At 42.5% G+C, this 25,794-nt stretch overlaps 1 protein-coding gene and 1 non-coding gene across 2 annotated transcripts in view; one reads left to right on the top strand and one right to left on the bottom strand.

Annotated features, from left to right (window-relative positions):
• The window catches only part of RFTN1 (raftlin, lipid raft linker 1), a 185,477-nt gene that overhangs the window by 152,810 nt on the left and 6,873 nt on the right, over nt 1–25,794 (bottom strand). The window contains exon 2 of the mRNA XM_039837049.1: nt 15,179–15,331. Within this exon, the coding sequence (XP_039692983.1) occupies nt 15,179–15,323 (145 nt within the window). The 5' untranslated portion in view covers nt 15,324–15,331. The remainder of the gene's footprint in view (nt 1–15,178; nt 15,332–25,794) is intronic.
• Nucleotides 9,588–9,706, top strand: LOC120582663 (5S ribosomal RNA). The gene has a single exon (XR_005647606.1). It is a non-coding gene; the product is annotated as a 5S ribosomal RNA (ribosomal RNA).

Genomic DNA, 25,794 nt, shown 5'->3' with positions numbered 1-25,794 from the left:
CAAGATACCAAACAGGCTCTACTAAGGCTGTGCCCACACTGAACTAGTTTCCAGATACAGGAAAAGAGACACTGGGCTAGGACATTAATAATGTAGAACTGGGTGGGATGTTTTCAACATTTCTCCCCCCACACACCTTCTTGTTCATCTTTGCATGTTCAGCTTGAAGAGAAAGAGCAGGTATTCAATAAATATCCAATGAAGTAATTTTGTTGAATATTTCGTCAGACAAGACTGCTTCCTCCATTAAGGAAAGTCCACCCCACCAAGTATGCCAGCTCCCTTAGGAATATATTACCAATCTTGCATCTAAAGCAACATTTATTCCATACAGTGCCGTATATGCTCATGTTTACCAAGACCCTGAATTTATACCTGGGATGCCCAACTGACATAATCCCTTTTCTCTTTTAAGAGAGCCCAATAAGGCTATCAAACTATGTATCCTCCTCTTATTAAGTCATATAGATGCACAGGAAAAGCACATTTATGCAACAGAATGGAAAAAAGTCTCAGCTGCTCATAAGTGTAGCAGGTACCCATCACCTACATAATTTTTATTTTATCAGGGGATCCGACCTGTAAACAAAGAACAGCTTAAGGCATGTCTGAAACACAGAGCTGAGGAAATGACTTTCTAGACTTAATGACAATGACATGAAGCTGGAAGCCAGAATCACCTACTTTTTCACACCAGAATTTTTTCTGAAAATATTTCACAGGAAAAATCCAGCAGGCCTCCTTTCTTCTGAAGCATTGGTAAAATCTGGTCAAAGTATTGAATAAAACCTCTTGGCAAAATTTCTTTGAAGCAACATTGCTAATAACAATAATTAGTAGGGTGCATAGAACATTAACTTGTTTTCTGTTCCATTTTAACCAAATTAGATAAAATTATTACCACCACCACAGTGCTGCTTTTATGAATCCCTGCAGAAAAATAACTTGGTTTTGTTTTGACAGAGAACAGTCATCACCAAGGAATTTCATTTTACCGAAGGCAGTGTTAAGTCTCTGAAATTTACTGCTTACACATATGCGTGCACGCGCGCACACGCACGCACGCACGCACACATACACACACACACACACACACACACACACACCTGAGCCCACTGTTACACAAGACTGAGTGTTATTTCTTAGTCTGGATTTGGAGTAGCTAAGAAAAGAGCAAGAAGAGTTTCATATTAAGAAAGGAATGCAAAGAATGCCTTCCTTCCTCTTAAATCTAATCTTATTACCTCCATTAGTGAATGTTTAACAATCGCATTAATACTAATAGCAGACTTGGTTGCATTATCAAAGGCAACAATAATACAGAAGATGTATATAGCAGCTTTGCTGGGAAAAGCTTAAAGCCATTTCACACATATTATCTCATTTATCTTTAAAAATCCCCACGAACTCTGTAAAAGCGTATTTATCTGCGGTAAAACATGTTTTATGGGAACCGATTTCCTTACCACTCTGCATTTTCTGTTTAAAAACAGGGTCTGTTTTTAGCACACCTCCCAACCAGAACCTCAACTCATAACTCATGCCACTGACTTCCTTTCATGATTCTTAAAAACAAAATACGCAACCAATTCTTAGCAATTAGAGAAACTGAAAACAAAAGTGAAACATGGGTAGGAAATTAAATAAATTCACAGTGCCCAACGATTGCTGTTACCCAAACAGAAATAAACAAACACACACACTCTCCGTGAAAACTCTGCTACACAATTTATCAATGAACAGTGAAAGGAAACAGAAGCTGAAAATGGGTCAGGAGAAACTATTTAATCTAATAGTCTGGAAATTTTATTGGAAGAACAGATGGTTTCACAGAAGTCGATGCTACCTAGAGGAGCAAGGAGCGATTTTCTAGGAAAGAAAAATGTTTTTCTACCCAACAACACAAACTATTTTCAGCAAAGGAGGAATCTATATTCAGCACAGGATAAACTCTGAGCTTGGCACATCGACAAAACTGAGACTGAGTGGCAGCCATCCACACGTACCCAAGTTCAGACTGGGCCTTCCAAATCTGAGCTAGAGGTCAAACGGCCCTATTTTAAACCCAGCAACCAATGGAAGCTAACACTAAACTCCAGTGGGTTATTAATCAACATTTGTGACTTTGGCAAATAAGAAAAGTGGTTCCCAACAGATAAAGAGCAGCATGATCTTAATGTGGCTTCCAACCCCCAGACTCCAAGGAACCTGGGCAGCAGCACGATGCACAAGCCACATGGGGACAGAAGACCAAAGTTCAAGCTGTAGCCCTGCGAGTCAGACCCACCCTGTGCCTGGGCCTCCCTATCTATATGATAAGACTGAAAAATCACCTAGAGATCTGTAAGGAACACTTGAGCCAAAACACAGCAAGCTGCCAAACAGCCTACCACTCAGTTGCTATTTTCATGCCCACTACCTACGATTCACCAAACATACCAGTAAGTTCTACCTAGAGCATGGCTCAATTGAAGTGGGGGGCCATCACAGCTGAAGTCTTTGAATGACAGCTCAGAGTCTACCAAACCTCAGAGCTGTCCCTGAAGGACCTGTGGTACAGCCGGCATTGCTTAAGAGCAAAGGATTTGAAGAAAGCAAGTTTCAGTTCTGATTCTAGCCCCATTACATACTCGTTGTGGGCATGTTGAGTAACCTCTCTGAGCCTCATTTCCTCATCTGCGAAATCAGAATCCTGTGAGGATTAACTTACACTAAGCATGGCACATGGCTCATTACCTGTTATTACTGTTACAGTTACAATATTAATATCATCATCATCATCATCATCCCAGTCTGTTGCTCCCATCCCACCTCATCATCGGCAGGGATCCTCAGCAAGCCGAGAGAGGGCATGGGAGCAGCATGCCTTTCTGCCATTGAGATTAAAGGCTGCAGCAGGGATGAGTTTAAAGTTTGTGAGATGTAAAAAGTCATCCCCCCCAACTCACAGTGGGGGACCGCCTGCCTTATGTGGTAACATCCAGGGCTGCTTTAGGTCTTCCTCATATCCATCACCTCCCCTACTCGTGGCTCCTGACATTTTGCTTCAAGATTGTTTGTTTGTTTGTTGGTTTGTTTGTTTGTTTTACCTGAAAAAGTCATGCCAATGACTTTATGTTCAATTCTGCTGAAGAGCTGCAAATATTATAGATGAATTTGTTATGTTCTAAAGCTGCGGGTATCATATTTAGAGAGAGGTAATAAATTCCTCATTAAGGATGGCAAAACAAACACTTCAGGCTACTTGAGGCTCCATCTAAAGGAATCCCATGGTGAAACCCACTTTACACCAAGAATCCTCCTGTAATGCAAATAACCACCCCAACCCCCCATTTCTTTTCCTTCCTTTCCATAGCTTCCTATGTGGGGCTTCCCTGGAAAGAGGAACCCATACCTACAGGCACCTGCAGCCAGGTGTCACTCCCAGCCAGCTCCCTGATACATCACAGAATCAAGCTCAGTCCATTAACCCCTGTTCTAGGTTGCCAACTCTACGTAATTTCTATGGGGCCTGGTCAGACTGGCAAGGGAAGGGCAAAGGAACAGAAAAGGGATTCAGGGAACAGAGGTGGTGGAGACCTAATTAAGGCAAAAGCTTCCAGAAAATTGCCAAGAAGGAGGCTGAACCACAGCCAACAGACTGTTTCTGAGGTGGAGTTGTTAGAGCTAAGTGCGATGAGCCATGTAACTGAAAATGATGGTCTATCTAGATATTGGCGATGTAACTGGGCCCCCAATATGCCAGGTGTGTGCTATCCAGAGCCATCGTTTTGGCTGTTCCCTGAGCTGGGCTATGCCTTCCTGGCCTAGTAGGAAGGGCACAAATATTCACTAGCCAAGGCCCCTGGCCAAGAAGGGGCTCTCTGCACACCCCAGACTACGAACTATGAACCTGTTGGCCAGCAAGAAAATGTTCCCTAAACCCAGCTCTCACTCCTCTTTCTTCAGCTGAGCCCTCCTTGCCAACACTCATTCCCATCCATGCAACCTCCCTTACCCAACCTCCATCCTCCCCTCCTGTGTTTTCCGCTGTGCCTGTGGTCAGTCAACCCCAAGGGCTGGGCTCTCAGGGAAGAGGGCCTGGAGGAGAAGAAGCTTTTCTTGGACCTTGAGGAGAGAGAGGACCCAGGTTAGCCTTGTAGGGCAAGGACGAGAGGCAGTGCTCCACGTGGGGAACGGTACATGCAAAGGCGGAGGGGTGGAAATCAGTGGTTCCATTTCAGGAACAGTAAATAAGTTCCTGAGATGACAGTTGGGAGAGGAGGGGAAAGACAGATAGCGGGGAGCCAGCTTGAGAAGTGTTGTTTTTCCCGACAGACAAACATTTAAGGTTTGGGGGTTTCCTGAAGAGGTGGAGTATCCACTGGGGACAGCTGGGTTTCAGTTACAACTGAGATGTGGAGGACTCAGGTAAGGAGGATATTTTTGGCTGCTGGAGTAGAGGATGGATTTACTTCCTTTGGTATAACCCAGCAGTTTTCTTTCTTCTATTTTTATTTTTACTTTTATTTTTTTTTAAGTTTATTGGGGTAACATTGGTTAATACAATTATATAATTTTCAGATGTACATTATAATTTGACATCTATATATTCTATTGTGTGATTACCACCCAAAGTCCAGTTTCCTTCAGCTACAATATATTTGATCCCCTTTACCCACTGGCTTCACTAGTGAATTTTACCAAACATTCAAAGAAGATTTAATACCTATACTCCTCAAACTCTTCCAGAAATTCGGCAATACTTCCCACCTCATTTTATGGGGCCAATATTACTCTGATACCAAAACCTGGTAAAGATAACACACAAAAAAGAAAACTACAGACCATTATCTCTCATGAACACAGATGCAAAAATCCTAAATAAGATACTAGTGAACTGAATACAGCAACACATTAGAAAAAATATACGCCACGATCAAGTGGGCTTCAGCCCAAGGGCACAGGGATGGTTCAACATACGCAAATCGATTAATGTGATACACCACATAAATTAAAAAATAAGAATCATATGGTCATATCAATAGATGCAGAAAAAACCTTCAAGATACAGCATCCATTTATGATCAAAACACTTAACAAAATCGGTACAGAAGGAAAGTATCTTAACGTAATAAAGGCCATCTCTGACAAACCCTCAGCCAACGTTACACTTAACGGTGAAAAACTGAAAGCCTTCCCTCTAAGATCAGGAACAAGGCAAGGCTGTCCATTATCGCTACTCTTATTCAATATAACACTGGAGGTCCTAGCAAGTGCAATCAGGCCAGAGAGAGATATAAAAGGCATCCAAACAGAAAATGAAGAAGTCGAACTGTCATTATTTGCAGATGACATGACTCTCTATACAGAAAACCCTAAAGACTACACAAGAACTCTACTAGAAACAATAAGCACATACAGCAAAGTTTCTGGATACAAAATCAACGTTCAAAAAGAGCGTTCCAATACTCTAATAATGAAGCATCAGAAAGAGAAATGGAAAAATAATTCCTTTCGCAATTGCAACAAAAAGAATAAAATACCTAGAAATAAATTTAACGAAACATGTGAAGGACCTATATAATGAAAACTACAAGACCCTATTAAAAGAAATTGAAGAAGATACAAAGAAATGAAAAAATATTCTGTGTTCTTGGATTGGAAGAACTCAGCAGTTTTCAAAGTAGCCACAGCAAGAAGTGACATCACTGGGAAACTGCTAGAAATGCAAAATCGTAGGCCCCACCCCAGACCTACAGAATGACAAAATCCAAGGGTAGGGGCTCAGCGCTCTGTGTCCTAACAAGCCACCAAGTGATTCTGATGTTGCTAAAGTTTTAGAACAACAGTTTGTACCAAGGCTTCCCAGCCTACACCATGTCACACATTTATTCAGCACACGGGAAAGAAACCAGGCTTTGGAGACCTGGAGGTGACCTACAGGAGAGTCTAACAGCCCTGAGGGCTACAGGGAAACAAATCTCAGCACATGTGACCCAACTGAGGCGCCCACATTTATACCAACCACCTGGCATGTCACAAATGCCCACTCACTCTTTCTCAGCCACAACTGCACGTTGGTATCACCAGTATTTTCAAAAAATACTAATGTCTGGGTCCCTTCCCAAGACTTAATTAGCCTGGGGTGCAGCTTGGACATGAAAGTTGTTAAAAGCAAAGTTGGAGAATCATTGTGTCAACTGGTATTTTTTTTAGTAGTATGGCTTGTCTTTCCAAATATACTACGAGCTACTTCACAGCAATAAATTATGAGTTGGTCATAATATATAGTTAGATATGTAAGTAGTTACTAATTTTTACTTAAAAAAATCATACCAATATTATTTTTTCTCCCACCTCCACTTGGATAAAAGAAATTTGCACTCCGTCTGGTCTCTGAAGGTTTTCAAAGTGTGGTCCCCAGATCAGCATCGCCTGGGAGCTCATTACAAATGTGGATTCTCAGGCCTTGCCCCAGACTTGCTGAATCAGAAACTCTGGGGCTAGGGCCTGGGATTCTGTATTTTAAAGAGCCCTCCAGATGATTCTGATCAGCCTCAAGCTAGAGAACCACTATCGTAGGGAAATAATTAGTACTAAAGGCTTGTAGTCTTTTTCTGGAGGTTAACGTTATTTTGAACATCTTAGAAGCTGCTTACCATCTCCCTTCATGACCCATGAAATCAGACAGTGCCAGGATTTATAAGCAGCCATTAGGCACCCAAACTCTTAGCCCTCAAACATTTTAGTCTGTTAATTTTTAAACCTTAATGTAAATTGTGATTCTTCTTTTTGGATTAGTCTTTTTCTGGTTGCGAAGAGAAATTAAATGAACAATTTAAATAGGCAATAATTATCAACTGCTTCTGCAGTTATGTTTAGGGCTATGGTTACCCAGACTAAGAGTTGGAAAAAAAAAAAAAATCTAGACCCTTAAATGATTTGTTGCACAACACGCGTGTTTTCAATAACAAATATCACCCTGTGTTATTACCATGACCACCCAAAATTTATATATGGAGCTTAAGGCTAAAATGCTGGCAGCTAGAATCCAAGTATAAGCCTGGTCAGCACAATGTCGAAGAAAAAAATCCCAAAGGTCAGCTCTTAAGGACCTCTTAGACAGGAAAACCACAAAGATGGGAATTTAAAAAATGTGGCAATGTGAACTGATCCTAGAAATTGTAATGTGTGTCATGGGAATGTTTTACAAGCAAGAGTTTAAGAGGAGAAACAGAAGACCAGCTTGCCGGAGATGTGCAATGGAGCATGAGTTACTGTTCAGATTTTTCATGGTAAAGCCTTTCGATTTAGTAGAAAACTCACTACAGTGTACAGGAAATTCAGGGACCAAGAGAGCCCAAAGTGAAGGCTCTGCTGTTCAGTAAGATGACGGGATGTGCTACAAACATCCAACAGCTTGGTGGCCTAGGACAAGTTACTTTTACAGCCTCTCCAAGCTCCAGATCTTAGTTTATTCTTCTATAACCTGGAGGTGACTCCACGTACTTCATGTGATCATTGTTAGCTTGTTAAAAATTGATTAATACAACACTAGGTGCTGAATAAATAGTAGCTCTAATAATCACATATAAAAAATGAAGTTATTACCTCTCATACACTGTTTTTTGGAAATGTAGAATGGTACAACTACTTTGGAAAGCAGCTGGGCAGTTTCTTATGAAGGTAAATATACATTCGCAATTCCACCCAGCAATTCCACGCCTGCGTATTTACCCAATGGAAATGAAAACATATGTGCACACAAGACTTGTTCACAAATGTTCGTCGCAGCTTTCTTGATAATAGCCCCAAACTGGAAACAGCCCAAATGTTCAACAGGAGAATGATTAAACAAACTGTAACACATCCAAACAATGGAATACTCTCCAGAATCAAAAAGGGATGAGGTCTTGATACATAAGATAGATAACATGGATGAATCACAAAAGCATGCTGAGTTAAAGATGTCCAACACAAAAGCATACATACTGTGTGCTTCCGTTCCTGTGTTATTCTAAAAGAAGCTAAATGAATTTACAGTGACAGAAGATCAGCGGGTCTGGGACAAAGGCTGGGGAAGGCATGAGGGGAATATTCAGGGGTGACAGAAAAGTTCTATATCTTGAGTGTGGTGGTAGTTACATGGGTGTTTACATTTATCAAAACTCATCAAATTATATACTTAATATGGGTGTATTTTATTGTATACAAGTTATACTTCAAACAAACACACTGAGACACCAATCACCAGGCCTGACAGCTGGCACTGAGCTCTCATGTGCAGTACATGAATCCTGAGTGAAGAGAGTTCAAACATTGGTCCCACTTAGTATTTGCTACCAGTCAAGGCAATTTTTTCATCTGAAAACAAGAGAGAAAAAAATAATCCTTCCCTCCAGCTCTCATGGCTACTAGAATGACGGAGTGAGAGCATTGTTTGAAATGCCTTAACGCAGAATCAGAGTATCCAGTTGTGTGGGCCTTGCGCCAGCCATCCAGGTACCAGTAAACCCACCTCCTCCTCTACTTCCTGCGCTCTCTCACCTGCCCGTCAGACTCTGGGACCACCTCCTAATCTCCCTTGATTCCACCTATGTCTCTTGTCCCCACTGTGAATCCCTCAGCTGAGACTACCTTCACCTCTTGCCTGATGATTCTAATGGCTTCCAGATGGTTTCCTCTCCCCACAGTTTTTACTCCCTCCATCCTTCTTCATTCTAAACCCAGAGCAGTCTTTCTGGTATGTGAATATGATGTCACCTACTCTCTTAAAAACCTTCAGTGTTTTTGACAGAGCCGAGACTCCTCAGTCCAAGACCTAAGACCTTTAGTCACCTGGCCTCCATTTACTTCTCCCAAAAGCCATGCTCCAATCAGACCGAACTGCTGACAGCTTCCCATATATGCAATGTTGTCTCCAGGTTCTGGCCCCTCCCATAGGTTGACCTCTTTATCTGAAAAGATCATCTCCTTCACCCTCATTCTTCTGCCTGGGTAACTCCAAATCCACCTGCAGACCTCAGCCTTCCTTGATACATGCAGTCTTCCCACAAGACTGGGGACTACCACGTCCCCTCTATCACCATGACTCTAGCACTGGGTACGAAAATCACTTGCTTCATGTGTAAGAGATTTTGAACCATTCTAGACTAGTGTACTAGACCACTGCCTTGTGTCTCTTCAAAATTCAAATGTTGAAGCCCTACTCCCCAGGAGTGTTTGGAGTAAGGAAGTGAATTAGGATATAGGGGGTCATAAGGGGGTGGGGCTGGGCTCTAGTCCAAAAGGATTAATGTCCTTATAAGAAGAGACATGAGAGAGAGAGCTCTCTGTCTCTCAGCCATGTAAGGACACATTTGCAAGCCAGGAAGAGAGCCTGACCAGAATCTAATCACACTGGCCCCAGATCTCAGACTTTCGGCCTCCAGAACTGTTAGAAAATAGATGTCTATGGTTTCAGCCACCCAGTCTGGAGCATTTGGTTATAGCAGCCAAGCTGACTAAGACAACCGGGATAAACCTCCTGTCTGGTTCGCCCATATGGTCTCAGGACACAACATCTAGTCCCAGGTCAACATTCAATAAAAATTTGTGGAATCAATGTCTACAGCCATGCCACCCTGAACATGCCCGATCCCGTCTGATCTCGGAAGCTAAGCAGGGTCGAGCCTGGTTAGTACTTAGTTGGGAGACCACCTAGGAAGACCAGGTGCTATAGGCGTAAAAAATAAAAAATAAAAAATAAGAGATTGTAAGCTGACAAGGTCCTTGCAATCTGTGAGGTCAACCAAGGGTTGTCTCGCCTAAAAAAAAAAAAAAAAAAATTGTGGAATCAATAAACTGTCATCCTATAGTCCCTAGTGAACCCAAGGGCTAACTTTCATAATAAAAACAGCACATTAATCTGAATTAGAGATGCAGAATCAGACCCAGAACTGAGTTATCCTCCCTCAGAAACAGACTAGAGCAGCATCACCCAACAGAACTTTCTGTGGTGATGTGTCTTCTATCTGTACTGTCCAACATGGTAGCCACCAGCCATGTGGGTTGTTGACTACCTGAAGTGTGGCTAGTGTGACAGAGGAACTGCATTCTTTATTTAATTTCAATTTAATTATTACATTTAAATAGTCCCGTGGCTGGTGGCGCCTGTACTGGACAGTGCAGGACTAGACAGTTCAAGCAAAGATCAGGCCCTGGGCACTGGCCTCATTATACAGATCATTCATTGTGCCAACTGTCCCCAGCACCAAACACATATAGAACACACTGATTCGCGTGTTGCCAACACAGGTAGCCGTCAAGTGGTGTGAGAATGGCCTGGTACTGAGAAGTTGGCAAAACGCACGTATAAAAGGCAGAACAAGGCACTGTTTTGCAGAAATTGTGATGCTTTATGGGCCTCTATCTGCAATGAAACCCGTCAAAGGGCAAGTTCATCCCTCGATGACCAGAGTTAATTGAAAATTTAAGACTTGATCAAATCACCCAGAATTGAGATTTTTGGCAGCTTAGGTGCTTAACTGTGAGATTCCTGATGCTTTTTGCCTCTGCCAGCCCCACAAGTGAGGGTGCAGGTTCCAATAACATCTGCAAGAGCACTGAGCTCTAAACAAGGGACAAACAAAATGGAGTTAACTCTGATCTTGTTTTTTCTGTGGTTTTTTTTTAAAGTGCACATGGTCCCCTTCCAGCCTAAGCTACCAGGTGGAAGTGCGCCAACACACTTTCACCAATTTTCAATGTTGAAGAGTTAGATGAGCATCTTCTCTATGAAAAATAAGCATATCAAGTGCTACTTAAAAATCTTCTATGGCCAAAACCATATGAAAGAGGAATATTCTTACGTGCCTCTAGATAACAACACAAGTTTTCTAACAAGAAAGTTCTAATTAGTGTCAATACCTATTTGTCTAGCACCTTGCAGTTTATAAAAGAGCTTTGATGCCCAAGAGATTTACATTCAAATTCTGCCTCAGTCACTTCCTGGCACTGTATCTTTAGAAAAGTTACTTAACCTCTCCGAGTATCTGTTTCCTCATCTGCAAGAAAGGAATGAGTGTACCCACATACCTCACTGGGTTTCTGTGAGGATAAAATGACGTAAGAGGCCACACAAAGACAAATGTTCACAACAACTTAATTTGTAATCACCAAAAACTGAAAATGACCCAAAGGTCCATCAATAGATGAATGGAAAAACAAAACTATGATATATCCATATAATAGAATACTACCCAGAGATAAAACAGGAATGAACTACTTACATACCAACCAACATAAATGAATCTCAAAGTAAGCTGATAGGAAAAAGCCAGACCAGAAAGAGTAAAAACCATATGATTCCATTAATAGAAAGTTCTGTCAAATAAAATCAGTGACACAAAGAGTGACAGATAGCAGATGACTGGTTGTCTGGGGACAGAGGGTTGGAAAAAAGGAGAGATTACAAAGGTGCATGAGGAAACTTTTGGGGTAATGGAAATATTCCACCTCTTGACCAGGTGATGGTTTCATGGGCTTGAACATTTAAATACCTGCAGTCTAGTGGGCTTAAATTATACTTTGGCAAAGTTGAAAAGTTGGGGGAGAATGCAATAAGAAATAAAATGCCCATGACAGGACTTGGCACATAGTAGGCTCTCAACCAATACTGGCTCCATTCTGGAGCAATAATGAATAACCCCATTAGAACTTCTGGAAAAGAACTTGAGAGGCTGCCAGGGAACGAATCAGCATGTGTAACATCTACTTTGAAGGAGAACATTTACTTTGTACCTGACACTATACTCAGCTAGAAAGCATGAACGAGAAAGAACAGAAAGATGAGCAAGGCTTGGTCCATGTCCTCAAGGAAACACAAATAAGTATAATACATGGAATAAAAGTGTCATAGGATGGTACTGACAAACTACAGTGTGCAGAAAAGAATAATTCCAAGAAGGAACAATAACAGGTAGGTGGGATTCTGGCAAACAGTGAGGGGTATGGCAAGCCCTGTGTGGAAGGAGTGTCCTGTGCTAAGTAGGGAGACTGGAGAGGAAGGATCCTGGGGGAAGAGGGCAAGGGCAAGGCCAAGGGCCAAGGCACGCCATCCACCAGCGCAGTGGTCCCCAATCTTTATGGCACCAGGGACCGGTGCTCCTATGAGAATCTAATGCCTGATGATCTGAGGTGGAGCTGAGGTGGTGATGCCAGCAGTGGGGAGTGGCTATAAATACAGATAAAGCTTTGCTCGTTTGCCCGTCACTCACTTCCTGCTGTATGGCCTGGTTCCTTGGTACCGGTCCTCAGTCTAGGGGTCGGGGACCCCTGCTCCAGGGGACAGGTTGGGGGAGGGTCCACAAAGAGCAAGGACAAGCTGAGGAAAGCCCTGAGCACTCACTGGAAACTCCATTTCATTCATCCAGAGGAACTAACCAAAGAGTTTGGTATGATCAGATTTGTGTTTTATACAAACAGGTCCTATGTAGAGGGCAATTAAGCAATTTATCAAGAGTCCTGACATTTGTGTCTTTCAATTCAGTAATTCCTAAAGAAATAATCAGAAATGTGCACAAAGATTTATGTCCAGCATTGCTTATCATAACATTATTTATAATAGCCCAAAGCCTGAAATAACTTAAATGTCCAATAAAAGAGAACTTCTAAATAAATTATAGTATGCTGAGTGACTGAATCACGTACAGCCATTAAATCATAGTTTTGGAACACAAGGAATGACAGAGGGCATGCCTCACTATACAATATTTAGTTGAAAGAAAGCAGGATCTAAAAATATACATTGAGTATTCATTCAACAAATATTTATTGATTAACTACTATGTGCCAGGCACTGTTTTAAGTACGAAGACACAGCAGAGGATAAAGCAGATATAATCTCTGTACTCATTAGAAGGGCTTCTACCTTCTAATGAAGGAAAGCAGGCAATAAATAAGACAAACAACAAAAGCAAAATATATAGTATGTAAGATGGTAAGAAGTGCTACAGAGAAAATCAAGAGAGGAAAGGGAAAGAGAGTTGGGGGTAGGTAGAAATTTTAAATCAGTGGTCAGGAAAGGTTCCGCAAAGAAGGTGGTTAAGAGCTGAGCAAAGGGTATATCTGGGAGGACTTCCAGGCAGAGGGAACAGGCAGTGCAAAAGCCCTGAGGAGGCCTTGGAGCCTTGAGCAACAGCAAGTTTGCAGTGGCAGAACACACGGGACAAATGACAGGTGAATGGTGCCACTTAGGGTGAGGGGAGCCACAGCAGGGCTTTGAGCAGAGGGGTGACATGATCTGTAAGGTGACAAAGGCAGAAGCAGGGAGAAATGGTTGAGATTTTTCCAGTGTTTTTCTAACATTTCATAATGGGCAGATGTTCATTTTATAATGAGAGAATAAAGGATAATTCAATTAAAGAAAGCACAATGCAGAAAACAGTATGGGTGCTATGACTGAAGCACAAGGAACCAGAGAAACATATAAGGAGTTTAGAGAAGTAATTCAGATGATGAGTGATAAAGCAGTTGGAAGACAGAGGAGGTTAAGCAAAAATTACTCTTCTTAATAAGAGAAGAAATATAACCACAATGCAAAATACATGATCTCAGCACCTTGACAATCAAATTTTAACATCATGGTGTATTTCCTTCCAAGCTTTCTTCCTATGCATCCTTTTGTTTTTCCCCTTAATTGTTCTATAACGCCTAGAACATTGTGGGCACTCAAATATTCATTAAAAAAATAATGACCAAATGCTTCAAATAACTTTGTGTTTGGATTTGTTCATGTTACATTAACTCTATTATAAGCATTTTCCGAAGTAGTTTGAATAGACTTGGGTGATGGAATGGAAATTGTGGGTGAGGAGAAGGCTTGGTCACAGAGGACTAAGGTGTCAGTCCGTCTAAGAGGATGATGGTGATAGTATTGACGAGGGTGCCAGCAGGAAGCAATCTGATGAGGAAGCTGCTGAGTTTCATTTTGGGGTACACAGAAGGTCCCTGCAGAGATGCCCAGCTGTCTCAGGGCTCAGGAAGCAGGTGGAGCCTCAGGATGGAAGTGGTCAAAGCAGAATTAGTCAAGAAGGAGGAGTGGTAGCAATATTAGTAGCCCTACTTCGTACCAGACATTGTGCTAAGTCCTCACACACCTTCCCTCTTCTAGTCATCACGGCTGCCCTGAGAGGTGGGGGTATTCATGTGTGCATCTGGTAGATGAGGATGGTGCAGGCCTAGCAATTCGCCCAGCTACTCCACAGCAGAGCCAGGACTCACACCTACAAACACGAGGACTAGTCCCTCTCATTCTCTTCTCTGTTAATAGAAGCTTAAAATATACTCAGAAGCTCAGGGAGAACATGTCTTACAATGCTTTAGTTTTGTAGTGCCTGGTTTTTTGCTCCCAACTTCCAGAGACCGCCCTCAGCCCCCCGCCCGGCAAAAAAAAAAAAAAAAAGAGAGAGAGAGAAAGAATATTCCCTTCCTTTTCTGAAATATATTTTACATGTTTTCCGACCTAAAATTACAGCCTGTTGGGTGTCTCGTTTTTTCATGTGTAAGGAGTCTTCTCTCCTACCAGGTAAGGAGCTCCAGGAAACCACTTCCCCACAGCAGTAGCCCCACAGTCTCCACACCATCAGTGGTCAGCAAACACTCTGTGATGAAAACACTGACCTTCACCTGCCTGTCACTCCAGTGCCAGTGGGACGCTGGTGGTGGTAGGTGACCTGAACACCCTCTGGCTCAGGTGAGGCAAAACCAAGCCCAGATGGACAAGCACTCTTGAAAGATGGTGGAACAATGGGCAGATGAATTTGGTTGGACAGGCAGACAGATATGAGGAGATAAGGCAATTTCCTTTTTCCACATGGCTTGCTAGGAAACAGGGTCTGCAAGTCGGCTGGCCCATGGGCCAAATTCAGCCCACCCATGCGCAGTATATGGCTCATATATGGTTCTAACTTGTTATAATTTTAATTAGTTACTATCTTTTAAAATGTGAAAGGTTTCGCATAAAAATGTGGATTTCTACAAGCAGCCCCCTTTGGACAGTCCCACCCACCCCACCCACCTCCCAGTAAGTCTTTGTCAGGCCCCACCAGCACTGACTGGGGCAGCCTCAGCTGAAGGTCCTGCCCAGGATAGGGCTGCAGTGCCAGGCCGGGTCCGAGCTCACCTGTCACCAAGAACACCAGGCACCAGTACTCACCAGCAGTCAGGGTAGTGAAGTCCAGGAAGCGGTATTCATAAGACACATCTATCTTGGTTTCAACCTGAGGCCTCTTCAAAGTCGAATAGATATTTCCAGGCCGTTTGTCATCGCGTTTCTCTAACTTGTTCAATCTACAACCCATCTCAGCAGCTGCCAGAAAAAGGGGGAAAAAAAGGAGGGGGGTGATTTGTTTTTTCTGTGAGATTTTGTTTTTAAACACCATAGTATAAAAGACTCCATAATTTCCCTGAAGAATACATACGGGACTTCAGCCTTTATGGAATCTAGAGTATAATTTAATATATGACCTAAACACCAGAGGAACTGTGCTTAGTACCCAGGCTGACTTCTCTTTCTGTTAAGATATCATTACCAGACATCCTGTGATTCTGAAATAATACCGAAAGCATATGTCCTCTATATCTTTTCTCCCTTATCTGAGGAAGATAATACCCCAGAGTGCCTCAGTTCTACTATGATCTGTATATATGATTAAAAAATGGAATCCAAAAAGCAATACAGTGTATTATGGTGTCAGCCCATCTAAAAAAAAAGAGAGAGATGTGTCACCTTCACTGTGGTTGCTGAGAGAGAATATTAAGTTGTTGTTTCAATTTCCCAAAGTCCTTTCTACCCTCAACAGTGATTACTTAGAAGAGAATTCATATTCATAAAACATCTCTAAAAGTACATGGCGGTATTTTTATGGGCCTCGTCTAAAAGTCCCCCTTTCTTCTTTTTTTAGACCAAACCACAGGAATAATAGTGTGCTTCTACGCTCTCAGAGAGTCATTTCAGACCAAAATGAAAACTCGCTGAACACTAATAGCAGGGCCAGAGAAACTGGAAGCAGAAATCCACGTGTATTAGAGCGAAGAATTGTAGCTATGGTTTGAAAAGAAAACGGAGAGATGTTAAAATAATGTGCATATAAGGGTGGCTGAGCTTCCAGTCTTCCAGGGGATTAAAAACGATGAAGGTGCTTTGTTTATTTCGGCAGAATGACAGTCATGAAATGACTTTCTATCCCCTCCCCAGACTTCAGTGGAAGATATTTTCCTTTTGTGCACTGAGCATGACCAATACTTCCCCCATCTCCCGGATACTGGCGCTGCCATCAGAATATATTTCACAAAAATATTAACTGGCCAAGAATATCACAAACAGAAACGTGGTGACTGCTTCCTTTTAGAGATAAGAATTTCCTTTTGCTCAATCCATTCACAAGGTACCCAGCTTCCTAAGGCAATTTGGCAAGCTCCAGAAAAACAAAATAAACCTCCAAAAAGCAGTGAGGGTGTGTGTGGGGGTGGGGAATGTAAAAGAGGGTGGTGGAGCGACAACCGGTCTATACTTTTCAGTAATTAAAAAAAGTCTGGAAGGATGGATGAGAACAGGAAGGCTTACTTATGCCTTAATAAGGGAACATTAGCGTCCAAAGGGCCAGAGCAGACATGATTTATGTGCAATCTGCATGAACTGATTACTTGTAAAATACTCTGTAGTTCTGCAGATTTAATAGCTGATTTGTACAGAGGCTGCATATTTAACTGCTAAAAAGCAAGCCGACTGGCATGTGCTTGGAAAAAGCAGAAGAAAAGTGGACAGGGAGGCTCCTAAGTACTGGGGACCGGGGAACCCTGGCTAGATGAGCACTGTTACCACTAGAACAGAACTGGAAATAACGCAGAGGCTTACCAAGTCACTCACTCACCTACCCCACCTAATGGACTGAGTGTTTGGGGATCTCCAAGAAGAAACCACTTCCTCAAAAATACTCTTATTCTTGCTATCCTGTTAGGTAAGTTCTGGTACTAGAGATTCATTCCTTTGAAATCAGAATCACCCTACCTCAGTATCTCCTTGAAAACCACGAGAAGAGCAAGAAACCAAACTCCTAGTAGCCACTAACAACTTTAGTATGATTTAACTTCTTCTGTAGAGGACAGGTTCCCTGGCAGCAGAAAAAAAAAAATCAAGAAGAGGGTTACCAGGATGAGTGAGAAAGATTCAGACAAGGTTGGCAGCTAGAGGAAAGGCATGCCAAGAAGCATTAGAAAAACCCTCCCAAATTACAACTTTGAGTTTAAGGTTTCGGTCAGACTGTCCGGAACTGGACGTATTTGCCCAAGTTCATCCCAAAGGGCACTGTGCTTTTCTCACAAGACATGATGTGGCTCTAGGGAAATCATCTATGTGATCATACACAGAAAAGATAAACAGTGGTAAACAGTAGCAAAACTGTAATATCACTGAATCCTTGGGGTTTCAAACTTTAGAGATTCATTTCTTTGGCGCGCGTTCAACCCTGGTCAAGCAGCTACTCTTAAGGCACAGTTCTCTCCGGGAAAGGCAGCATGTGAAGCCGTTGCTGGCCACTAAAATCTTAGTGTGAATTTGTACCTTATTCTTTTGTGTCAAGGACCCTACTGGCACACTTGCATTCCTTAGTTCTTTCCTTCACTCTACCAACCTCCACCCGTCAAAATAGAAAAGACTTTATACCATTCCAAAAATATCTATTAGTCCTTACTTTGTTCAAACAAGTCAGAAAAATCTAGCTTAGAAAAGGGAGGAAAAATAAGATATAACAATGCCTTACATTATTGTAGAGTTTTATAAACTTTACAGTTCACTATGCAAGGTTCCCAAATCAAACTCACAATAGAATCTGGCAAGAGGCCTGGGGCGGGGAATGAGTATGAGCCTTTGAGGGAAGAGAGAAGTGAGAGGCAGAGGGAAAAGTGAAGGGAACAGCCTCGTCAGGAAAGATGACACCTAATGTGGTTGCACATTCTCTCACGCAGACATTCAGGCACATCTCCCTCAGGGTTCGAGGTTTCTAGTAGGGTGGAGAGTAAATGGTAAATGCGATAGTTTCTAAATATAACCCCAAAATCCTTTGACACTCCTGCCATCAAGAGGTGGGGTCTATGTCATGCCCCCCCAACCCTGAACCTGGGCTCCATGACTGCTTGACCAAGAGAACATGGTAGAATAACACAGTGCCAGCTCCTGGACCGTGGCCTTAAGAAACTGGAAGCATCCACTGCCTGACTCTTGGGATGCCCACTCTTGCATTCCAGTCACCATACTATGAGGAACCCCAAGCAGCCCCAAAAGGGAGGCACATATGGAGAGGAACCAAGAGCCAGCACCAACTTGCCAGCCATCTTGCCAGTGAGCCATCTCGGAAGCTTCTGGCTCAGTCAAGCCACGGACACCACATGGAGCAGAGGAAAGCTATTTCCACCAAGACCTGACCAAATTGCAGATACCTGAGCAAAAGACACCACTGTTGCTATCTTAAGCCTCTAAGTTTGGGGGTGATTTGTCATGCGACAGGTAACTTATACATCAAGTTTGTTCAAAATGACCATGGCCCGCTGCCTCCTCAGTCAAGCACCAGCTGAGGTTGGCCTGCATTTATGGGCCCTGCTTTGGCCATTCACCCTTGGAAGGAAATCTGGGTTGTTTCCAGTTTGGGTTTATTATGAATAGAGTGGCTTGTAACATTCACATAGAGGATTTTATGAGGCATAAGTTTTCATTTCTCTAGGGTAATACCTAGGAGTGGGATTGCTGGTATGGTAAGTGCAGGGTCCTGTTAACAAACAGTGATTCCCTTTACACACTCAGGGTGGCTAGATGCTAACCCCACAGGAGGAAGGTGAGACCCTCTGAGAGACCAATAAATTAGCCCCCCCACCTCCTGTTGACTCTGGGGCATCAGCTCACTGAGTGGAATCACGAGCAGCGGTACTATTCTGGCTATTTCTCCTTTTGTTTTTGTCTGTTTTCGTGAAGGAAACATGCTAAAAATCACCTATGTGTGTGATATTTTCCCAGTACTTTTCTATGGTCCATCCAATTCCTGGAGCTCCTCCCCTTCAAATTCCTGTAGTTACTTCACGTTGACACCTCATATAAATCAGTTTACATATTTTATGTGTGAGTTGATCAGTGAATCAGCTTTGATTATCTGACATTCATTCAGGAGGTTTTCTTCTCTCTTTATATTTTTGTCTTCCTAGAAGACATACCTATACCCATGTGTATGAGTCTCTCTAGCATCAAGAAGCCAAGACAAAACAATCCACGAGGTCTTAAAAGGTAGAGAAAGAGAGGCGTTCTTTCCCCATTCTTACAGTGAGATAACATGAAAAGAGCCAAAATATACTCACAGCTCTCTAACAGAAACAGGCTAAAGGTAATTAGGACCTGGATGCTGACTAGGGAGGAAAATAAGGTCATCACTGGGAGGTTCTGAGACCCAAGTACAAGGAGAGGACACTGGACATTGCGAATGACCAAGAAGCAAAGATCTCTCAAATGGTGACATTCTCAAAAATCAATTCTTTCCGAATCAAACCTAGAATGGGGTGTGTCTTTGGTATATGGTGGACCAGCTTCATGCAGAAACTGTCAGCTCCATGAGGAAGGGTACTAATATTCCAAATTCATGCACTCATTCATTCACCATGCATTTATTAAGGTTGGCTTTGAGTCAGGCTTTCAATCAGGAAATATAAAAATGGGAAGCCAGGCCTTTCTTTTAAGGAGATGGCAGGTGAAAGGAGGAGAAAGACAATGAACAGATACACACGGTGCAGTGAGGCTGGCTGCTCTACAGGTCTGGGCGGAGTGCAGGGCACTCAGAGAAAACTGCTGTAATATAAAACAGGGAGCCATCGCCATAGACTTGGTTCCAGAAAAAGCTGATCGGCAATGGGACATGATGTCCTGTGTCATTTTAAATGTCGAAATGTTGAAATTTTTATTTTAAAAGTATTTCTAATTTGTTTCTGAAAGGCTTCCCAAGATGACCATAAAACACTGGAAAACCACTTCAAAAAAGATCTCCTCCTTAAAAGATGATTTTTCAGCTAAGGTTTATAAAAACCTCAGTTTAAAGGTTCATTTTTACTATCAATTAGCACGCACACATTTAAATAATGGGGGCAATATATGTAGTTATATTTTCAAATACAAATTAGTTTCATTAAGAGTGAGCCCTCATTTACCACACTTACCACTAATCTGAGATAGACTGTAAAGCTAATTTTAACAATTGCCAACAGCTCATGTCAGGCAACCAGAGACAGGGCAATTATATGCAGTGACGCTAGATCAGCTGGCAAACTCATTTTTTATTTCTACTCTCATATCCCATATTTGAAGACTGAGTGAGTTTATTACGTCATTCAGGCATCCAAAGTAAGAAAGTGACAATCCAAATTTAAAAGGGTTTACTTGAAAAGTACGCCTCTTTTGAACCAGAAACGTAAATAAAAACTTCAAAATTAAGTCAACTATTCAAATGACATCAAATCCTTATATCCTACAAACATAATCTAAGACAGAAACCCAAGGATAACTAAAATTTGCCTATCGAAAGTGCTCCTGATTTGATGCCAAATAAAAGAACAGTATTATGGTATGGTGCCACTTTCACACATCTATGTGTACTACTGTATATAAAAATCTACATTCTTTCTTTAACTGGCAGGACACAGACCACGATGTTCACAGAACTTTCCTCTGGGTCATGAGATTATGAAGTGACATTCTCTTTATGGGTTTCTCTATTTTCAAGTTTTCTGTGTTGTGCATGCATTATTTTCCTAGTTGAAAACAATAAGGGATATCACACCAGCCTCCAAGATGGCCCTCAATAATCCTGGTATTCATGAGAGGTCCCCTCCTACACTGAGTAGGGCTGACCTGTGCAGCCAGTAGGATACTGGTTGCCAAGGCTAGGTTATAGGAGATGGGTGGGATCTACCTTGCCTTCTCTTGGCTCTCTCACTCAGGGGGCAGCCAGCTGCCATATTATGAGGAAGCTTTATTAACCCCATGGAGAAGCCCTCATGGCAGAAAACCGAGGTCTCCAGCCAACAGCCAGTACTAACTCAACACCCATGTGGAAAAAGACCCTTCAGCTCTATAACAGCCCAGATGACGTGTTAAACACAACCTCCAGAGAAACTCTGAGTCAGAACCACCCAGCGTAGCTGCTTCTGAATTTCTAACTCACTAAACCCTGTGAGATAACAAATGTTTATTGTTTTCAGCTGCCAAGTCCTGGAGTAATTTGTTACAAAGCAAAAGATAAGGAATACAAGGGGTATTTACATTATCAAAAGAAAACACTCGCTTACCACCTCACCCTCACCCCCACCCCCACATCTTAATAGATGTCTGATCCAGGCTACTTTTCTGCTCTCCCACTAGTTTCCATCACAACCACCCATAACTAACGACAGGTCCCTCTCAAGAGAACTTGCTATTCAAAGTGCGGTCCTCTGGGAGACTCTTAGAAATGCAGAACTTAGGCCTCACTCAGGCCTGCTGAATCAGAACCCACCTTTTAATGACAAGTGTTCCTTAAAGTTTGAGTCACAGTAAAGTTTGAGCAACCCTGGGCCATGGCAGTGGTTCTCAATCTTGGTTACACACTGGAATCACCTAGAGAGCTGTTTCAAAGTCCTGATGCCCAGCCATTTCTGAATGGGGAACAAAGATCAGTGTTCATTAAAGCCCTCTAAGCGATTCTAACTGGTAGCCAGAGTAGAGAAGCAAGGCTCTAGTAGCAAACCCCAGTCTTTTCCCATTCCTAACGCTCTCCAGTTTCCTAGTATCCAGGCCTTAGCAGGGCCCAGGATCTTTCTTAAGCCTGTTAACCAGGGCTGACAACCACAGTCTAGAAGAACGTGGTCCTGCTGACCCCCTTGGTTTAGCAACTCCTCCCAACTCCTGAATCTCTCTGTACCTCAGATGCTCCCTTCCCAGACTCACTGCTGTCCTCTTAAATGCAGGTGTGCCCCTAAATTTCTACTGCCAGCCCTCCTGTCTCTCTCTTAAAATTATTTCTATTATAAACCACTGGAAACATGGATAAAGATAGAAAATGAGACATTTATGTACCCACTATCCGGATTTAACAAAAGCTAACATTTTACATTATTTGCTTCATAGCCTTTATTCTTGAAAAACAAACAAACAAACAAACAAACAACATGATTTTCGGATGCAGCCCTCATGTCCTTCCCTTTCTCCCCTATCCTTCTATCCCCGCTCCGACTCTTTTACAGTCTACATATAACACCCAGGACGAGATGTGGCAAAGGTTCTAAGACAGTTCATGTCCCTCTCCCAGGGTCTCGGCAAAATTTCCACACTACTCCCTGTTAACAGCAATACCTATAGTTCTATTTATTAAGCAGATGTCCAAACAAATTAATAATTAGGTCTAAACAACTTAGTAGCCTTTTGAAAAAACAGAACACACAAACTGAAAGAAAATGTTTTTCCTTACATCTTAAATTACCATAATTAAGTACTAAGGGGGTGTGTACATCTGTTGGGCACTGCACAGCTTCTCAAATCTTGAAATCACACTGGACGCCACCACCCTCGTTTCCTGTTCCACAATGGTTTTCTTAGCAACTGCCCCCAAATCCAGCTTTGCAAAAGACATGATGTCATCGAAAGGAACGTGGTACTAATGTTGGTATTGTGAACTCCCACATCGAGTTAATAATGAATGTGGTATCAAACATTTCAAGTACCCCTGTCTTTCCCTCAAAAATATAAACTATCCCTTGCCCCTCCCTAACTGTGGGTTTCCTGTAGTGCCTTGGGGTACTCTGGGAACCAGAGTTTGGGAACCCTGAATACATGATATTGTTGTGTACGCTCATAAAAGTTACATGATTGTATTGTCTCCCCCTCAGCTATCACATCCCCCCTCGCTGGTCTCACTTTCTCTGCTGTAGGGGACAACTCTCCAGTCTCCCTCCCATCCTGTCTTTTCTTCAAGTCCAGGTGGACATGCCCAAGGATCTGTTTCAACATCTTCACCTGGAACTTTCCTGGCGATTCCAGATGAATACGCTCCAAAAAGAACGCAACATCTTGCCCAACAAGCCTGTATTTCCTCCCACGTTTCTTGTTTCTGTGAGTAGCATCCCCGCCCTCTAATGTCCAGACTCAAAATGCTAGGTATCAGCCTGCTCCTGCTCCTGCTCCTGCTCCTACACAAACAGGCCAGGTTCCAAGCTCTGGTGGATGCTTTCAATTCCGCCACTTCATTCTACGGGCCAGCCTGCCATTTCAGGACTATCGAATACCTTCCTCGCTCTGGTTTCCCTTGTTTCTCATCCCTCTGATTCTTATCACCAGCTTTTGCCAGGTTCATATTCTGCACCACACAAGTGGCTCAAAGAGCATAAGTCACATCTGCTGCCAGCTTGGAGTCCTTAGCCTCAACTGCAATCTTGGTCTCCCTCCTTACTAGTCTAAACAACTTAGTAGCCTGTTCCCCTTCATGACCCTGGAGCCAGGTCGGACTAAGCCAGGGCTATCTTTTTTACACACCAAGTGCTCTCTAGACACCATGCCTTCACTGCCACTGGACTTTCCACCTGACACTCCATTCTCTTCCATCTTGACCCTCTGTATTAGGGTTCTCCAGAGAAAGAGAACCAATAGGACAGAGGATGTGTATGTGCCTATGTGTATATAGATCTGTACAGAGAGACGGCAGGGCAGAATTTTAAGGAACTGGCTCATGTGACTATGGGCACTGGCAAGTGGGAAATCTGCAGGGCAAGTCAGCAGGCCGCAGACACAGGGAAGAGCTGGTGTTGCAGAAGGGAGTCCTAAGGCCATCTGAAGGTGGAATTCCTTTCCCCTCAGGAGATCTCAGTCTTTTTCCTTAAGTTCTTCAACTTATAGGATGAGGCCCACTCATACTATAAAAGATAATCTACTTTACTCAAAGTCTACTGATTTAAATGTTAATCACACCTAAAAAAAAAATCCATTTAAATACTCCATACCAGCATATGACCCAAAACTGGGTACCTTATAGCCTAGCCAAGCTGACACATAAAATTAATCATCACACCCTCCTTTTTTGAGTACTTAATACAAAGTACTAAGGCACTGTTCTAAATGTTGGGGATATCAAAGTGAGACAGGAGAAAAAATAATAACAACCTTGCCCTCCTGGGCCTTACCTTCAGGAGCAGAAAAACAGACAATAAACAAAAATAATAACTTCAACTTTAAAGATATGTCAAATAAAGAAAAATAAGGCAGGGAGGAGGGACAACAAGTATAGGGGAAGGTGGCACAATTTTTCCAAACAAGAGTGCTCAGGGAAGGCCTCACCAAGCAGGTAACGTTAAGTAAAATCCTGAAGGTGACGGAGGGAGCCATAGGATAAGAGGGATGGTGTAGCAGGCAAAGTGGTGGCAAGTGCAAACAGACTAGAACATTCCAGGACCTGCCTGGTGAAGCGGCACGGCCACAGGCAGCACATGAAGTGTGAAGCACAGGAGGCAGACAGTATGAGCCGTGCGGTATATGGTAAGGATTTGGGCTTTGCCTTGAGTAAGATGGAAGTCCTGGGAGTGTTTTGAGCTGAAGGGAGACATGAATACTCTGGCCATGACCGACCATGGGAGAGGGAAGATCAGATGATAACCGGGTATGAGCCTCAAATTCTGGATATGTTTTGAAGGTAGGAAATTGGATTTATTGGTGGTTTCGAAATAGGGCATGAGGAAAAGACGACATCCAAGACACCTCTAGGGTTTGTGTCCTGAGCAAATGGAAGGCTGCAGTGGCCACCTTCTGACATGGGCATGGTTGTGGGAGAAACAGCTGAGCCAAGGAAGACAGGAGTTTGTTTTAGATGTGTTAGCTCCATCCAAGGAGAAGTGTCAGGTGGGCACCTGGATGGACCGGTCCAGAGTTCAAGGGGAAGCTCTGGAGCTTGTGGTAATGCTTCATCTTCCTATGTGACAATAAACTTCTCCAAGGCAGCTTTCGTGTCCTCATCCCCAACAGCAACTACCCCAATGCTCAGCCCCAATAAACGCACGATAAATTTCTACTTAGTCAACATCCTTCAGGAGTAGGAAAGATACATTATCTGATAAAGGATGAGAAAGGGCCTTGGGAATATTTGCCTGTCACTGTCAAGTTCACCTTCTTAACAGCACAGCACAGGGGTTGGGTGCACAAGCTCTGGAGCCAGATGTCCTGGGTTCAAATCCCCATGTCTCTACCTCGAGGAAGCCACTTAACCTCAGTTTTCACAACTATAAAATGGGTATAACTGCAAAATATATTTGTAGGGTAAGGATTAACTAAGTTAATATTTAACTAGGCTTAGAAGAACTCAGGCACATAGAAAAAGCAGCATAAATGTTAACCATCATTGATACTATTACTAGTGTTACTCATTACCCATTATAAAGATTTCTTTTAACTTGCCTACACCCACAATCACACCGCACTAAAAAGAGTGCTTATAAGGTGTCCCAGGACACTGGAAAAATCCCAAAAGACCTCTCTAAATTAAAAAAAATGTTTAAATGAACAGCCCAATTTCTTGTATTTTATATTTCCGAAATTTGGTAATTCATGATATGGTCACATTCCATTAACCGGAGTCTGTGAATAACCTAATCTCTTCTTATCCAACTTTATGGATAAGGCCTATTATAACAATTTCTCCAAAGCTGAAAAATTTAGGAGCTAGTCTATAAAACTTGAATGGTTCCTCAGAAAATATTTCCTCAGGGTGAAATACAAAGTAG

The sequence above is a fragment of the Pteropus medius genome, unplaced genomic scaffold, assembly GCF_902729225.1.
Source record: "Pteropus medius unplaced genomic scaffold, Ma_sr-lr_union100, whole genome shotgun sequence".
Taxonomy (NCBI): Eukaryota; Metazoa; Chordata; class Mammalia; order Chiroptera; family Pteropodidae; genus Pteropus; species Pteropus medius.
Note: the sequence above shows the minus strand (reverse complement) of the source record. Positions and strands in the feature narration are given on the sequence as shown.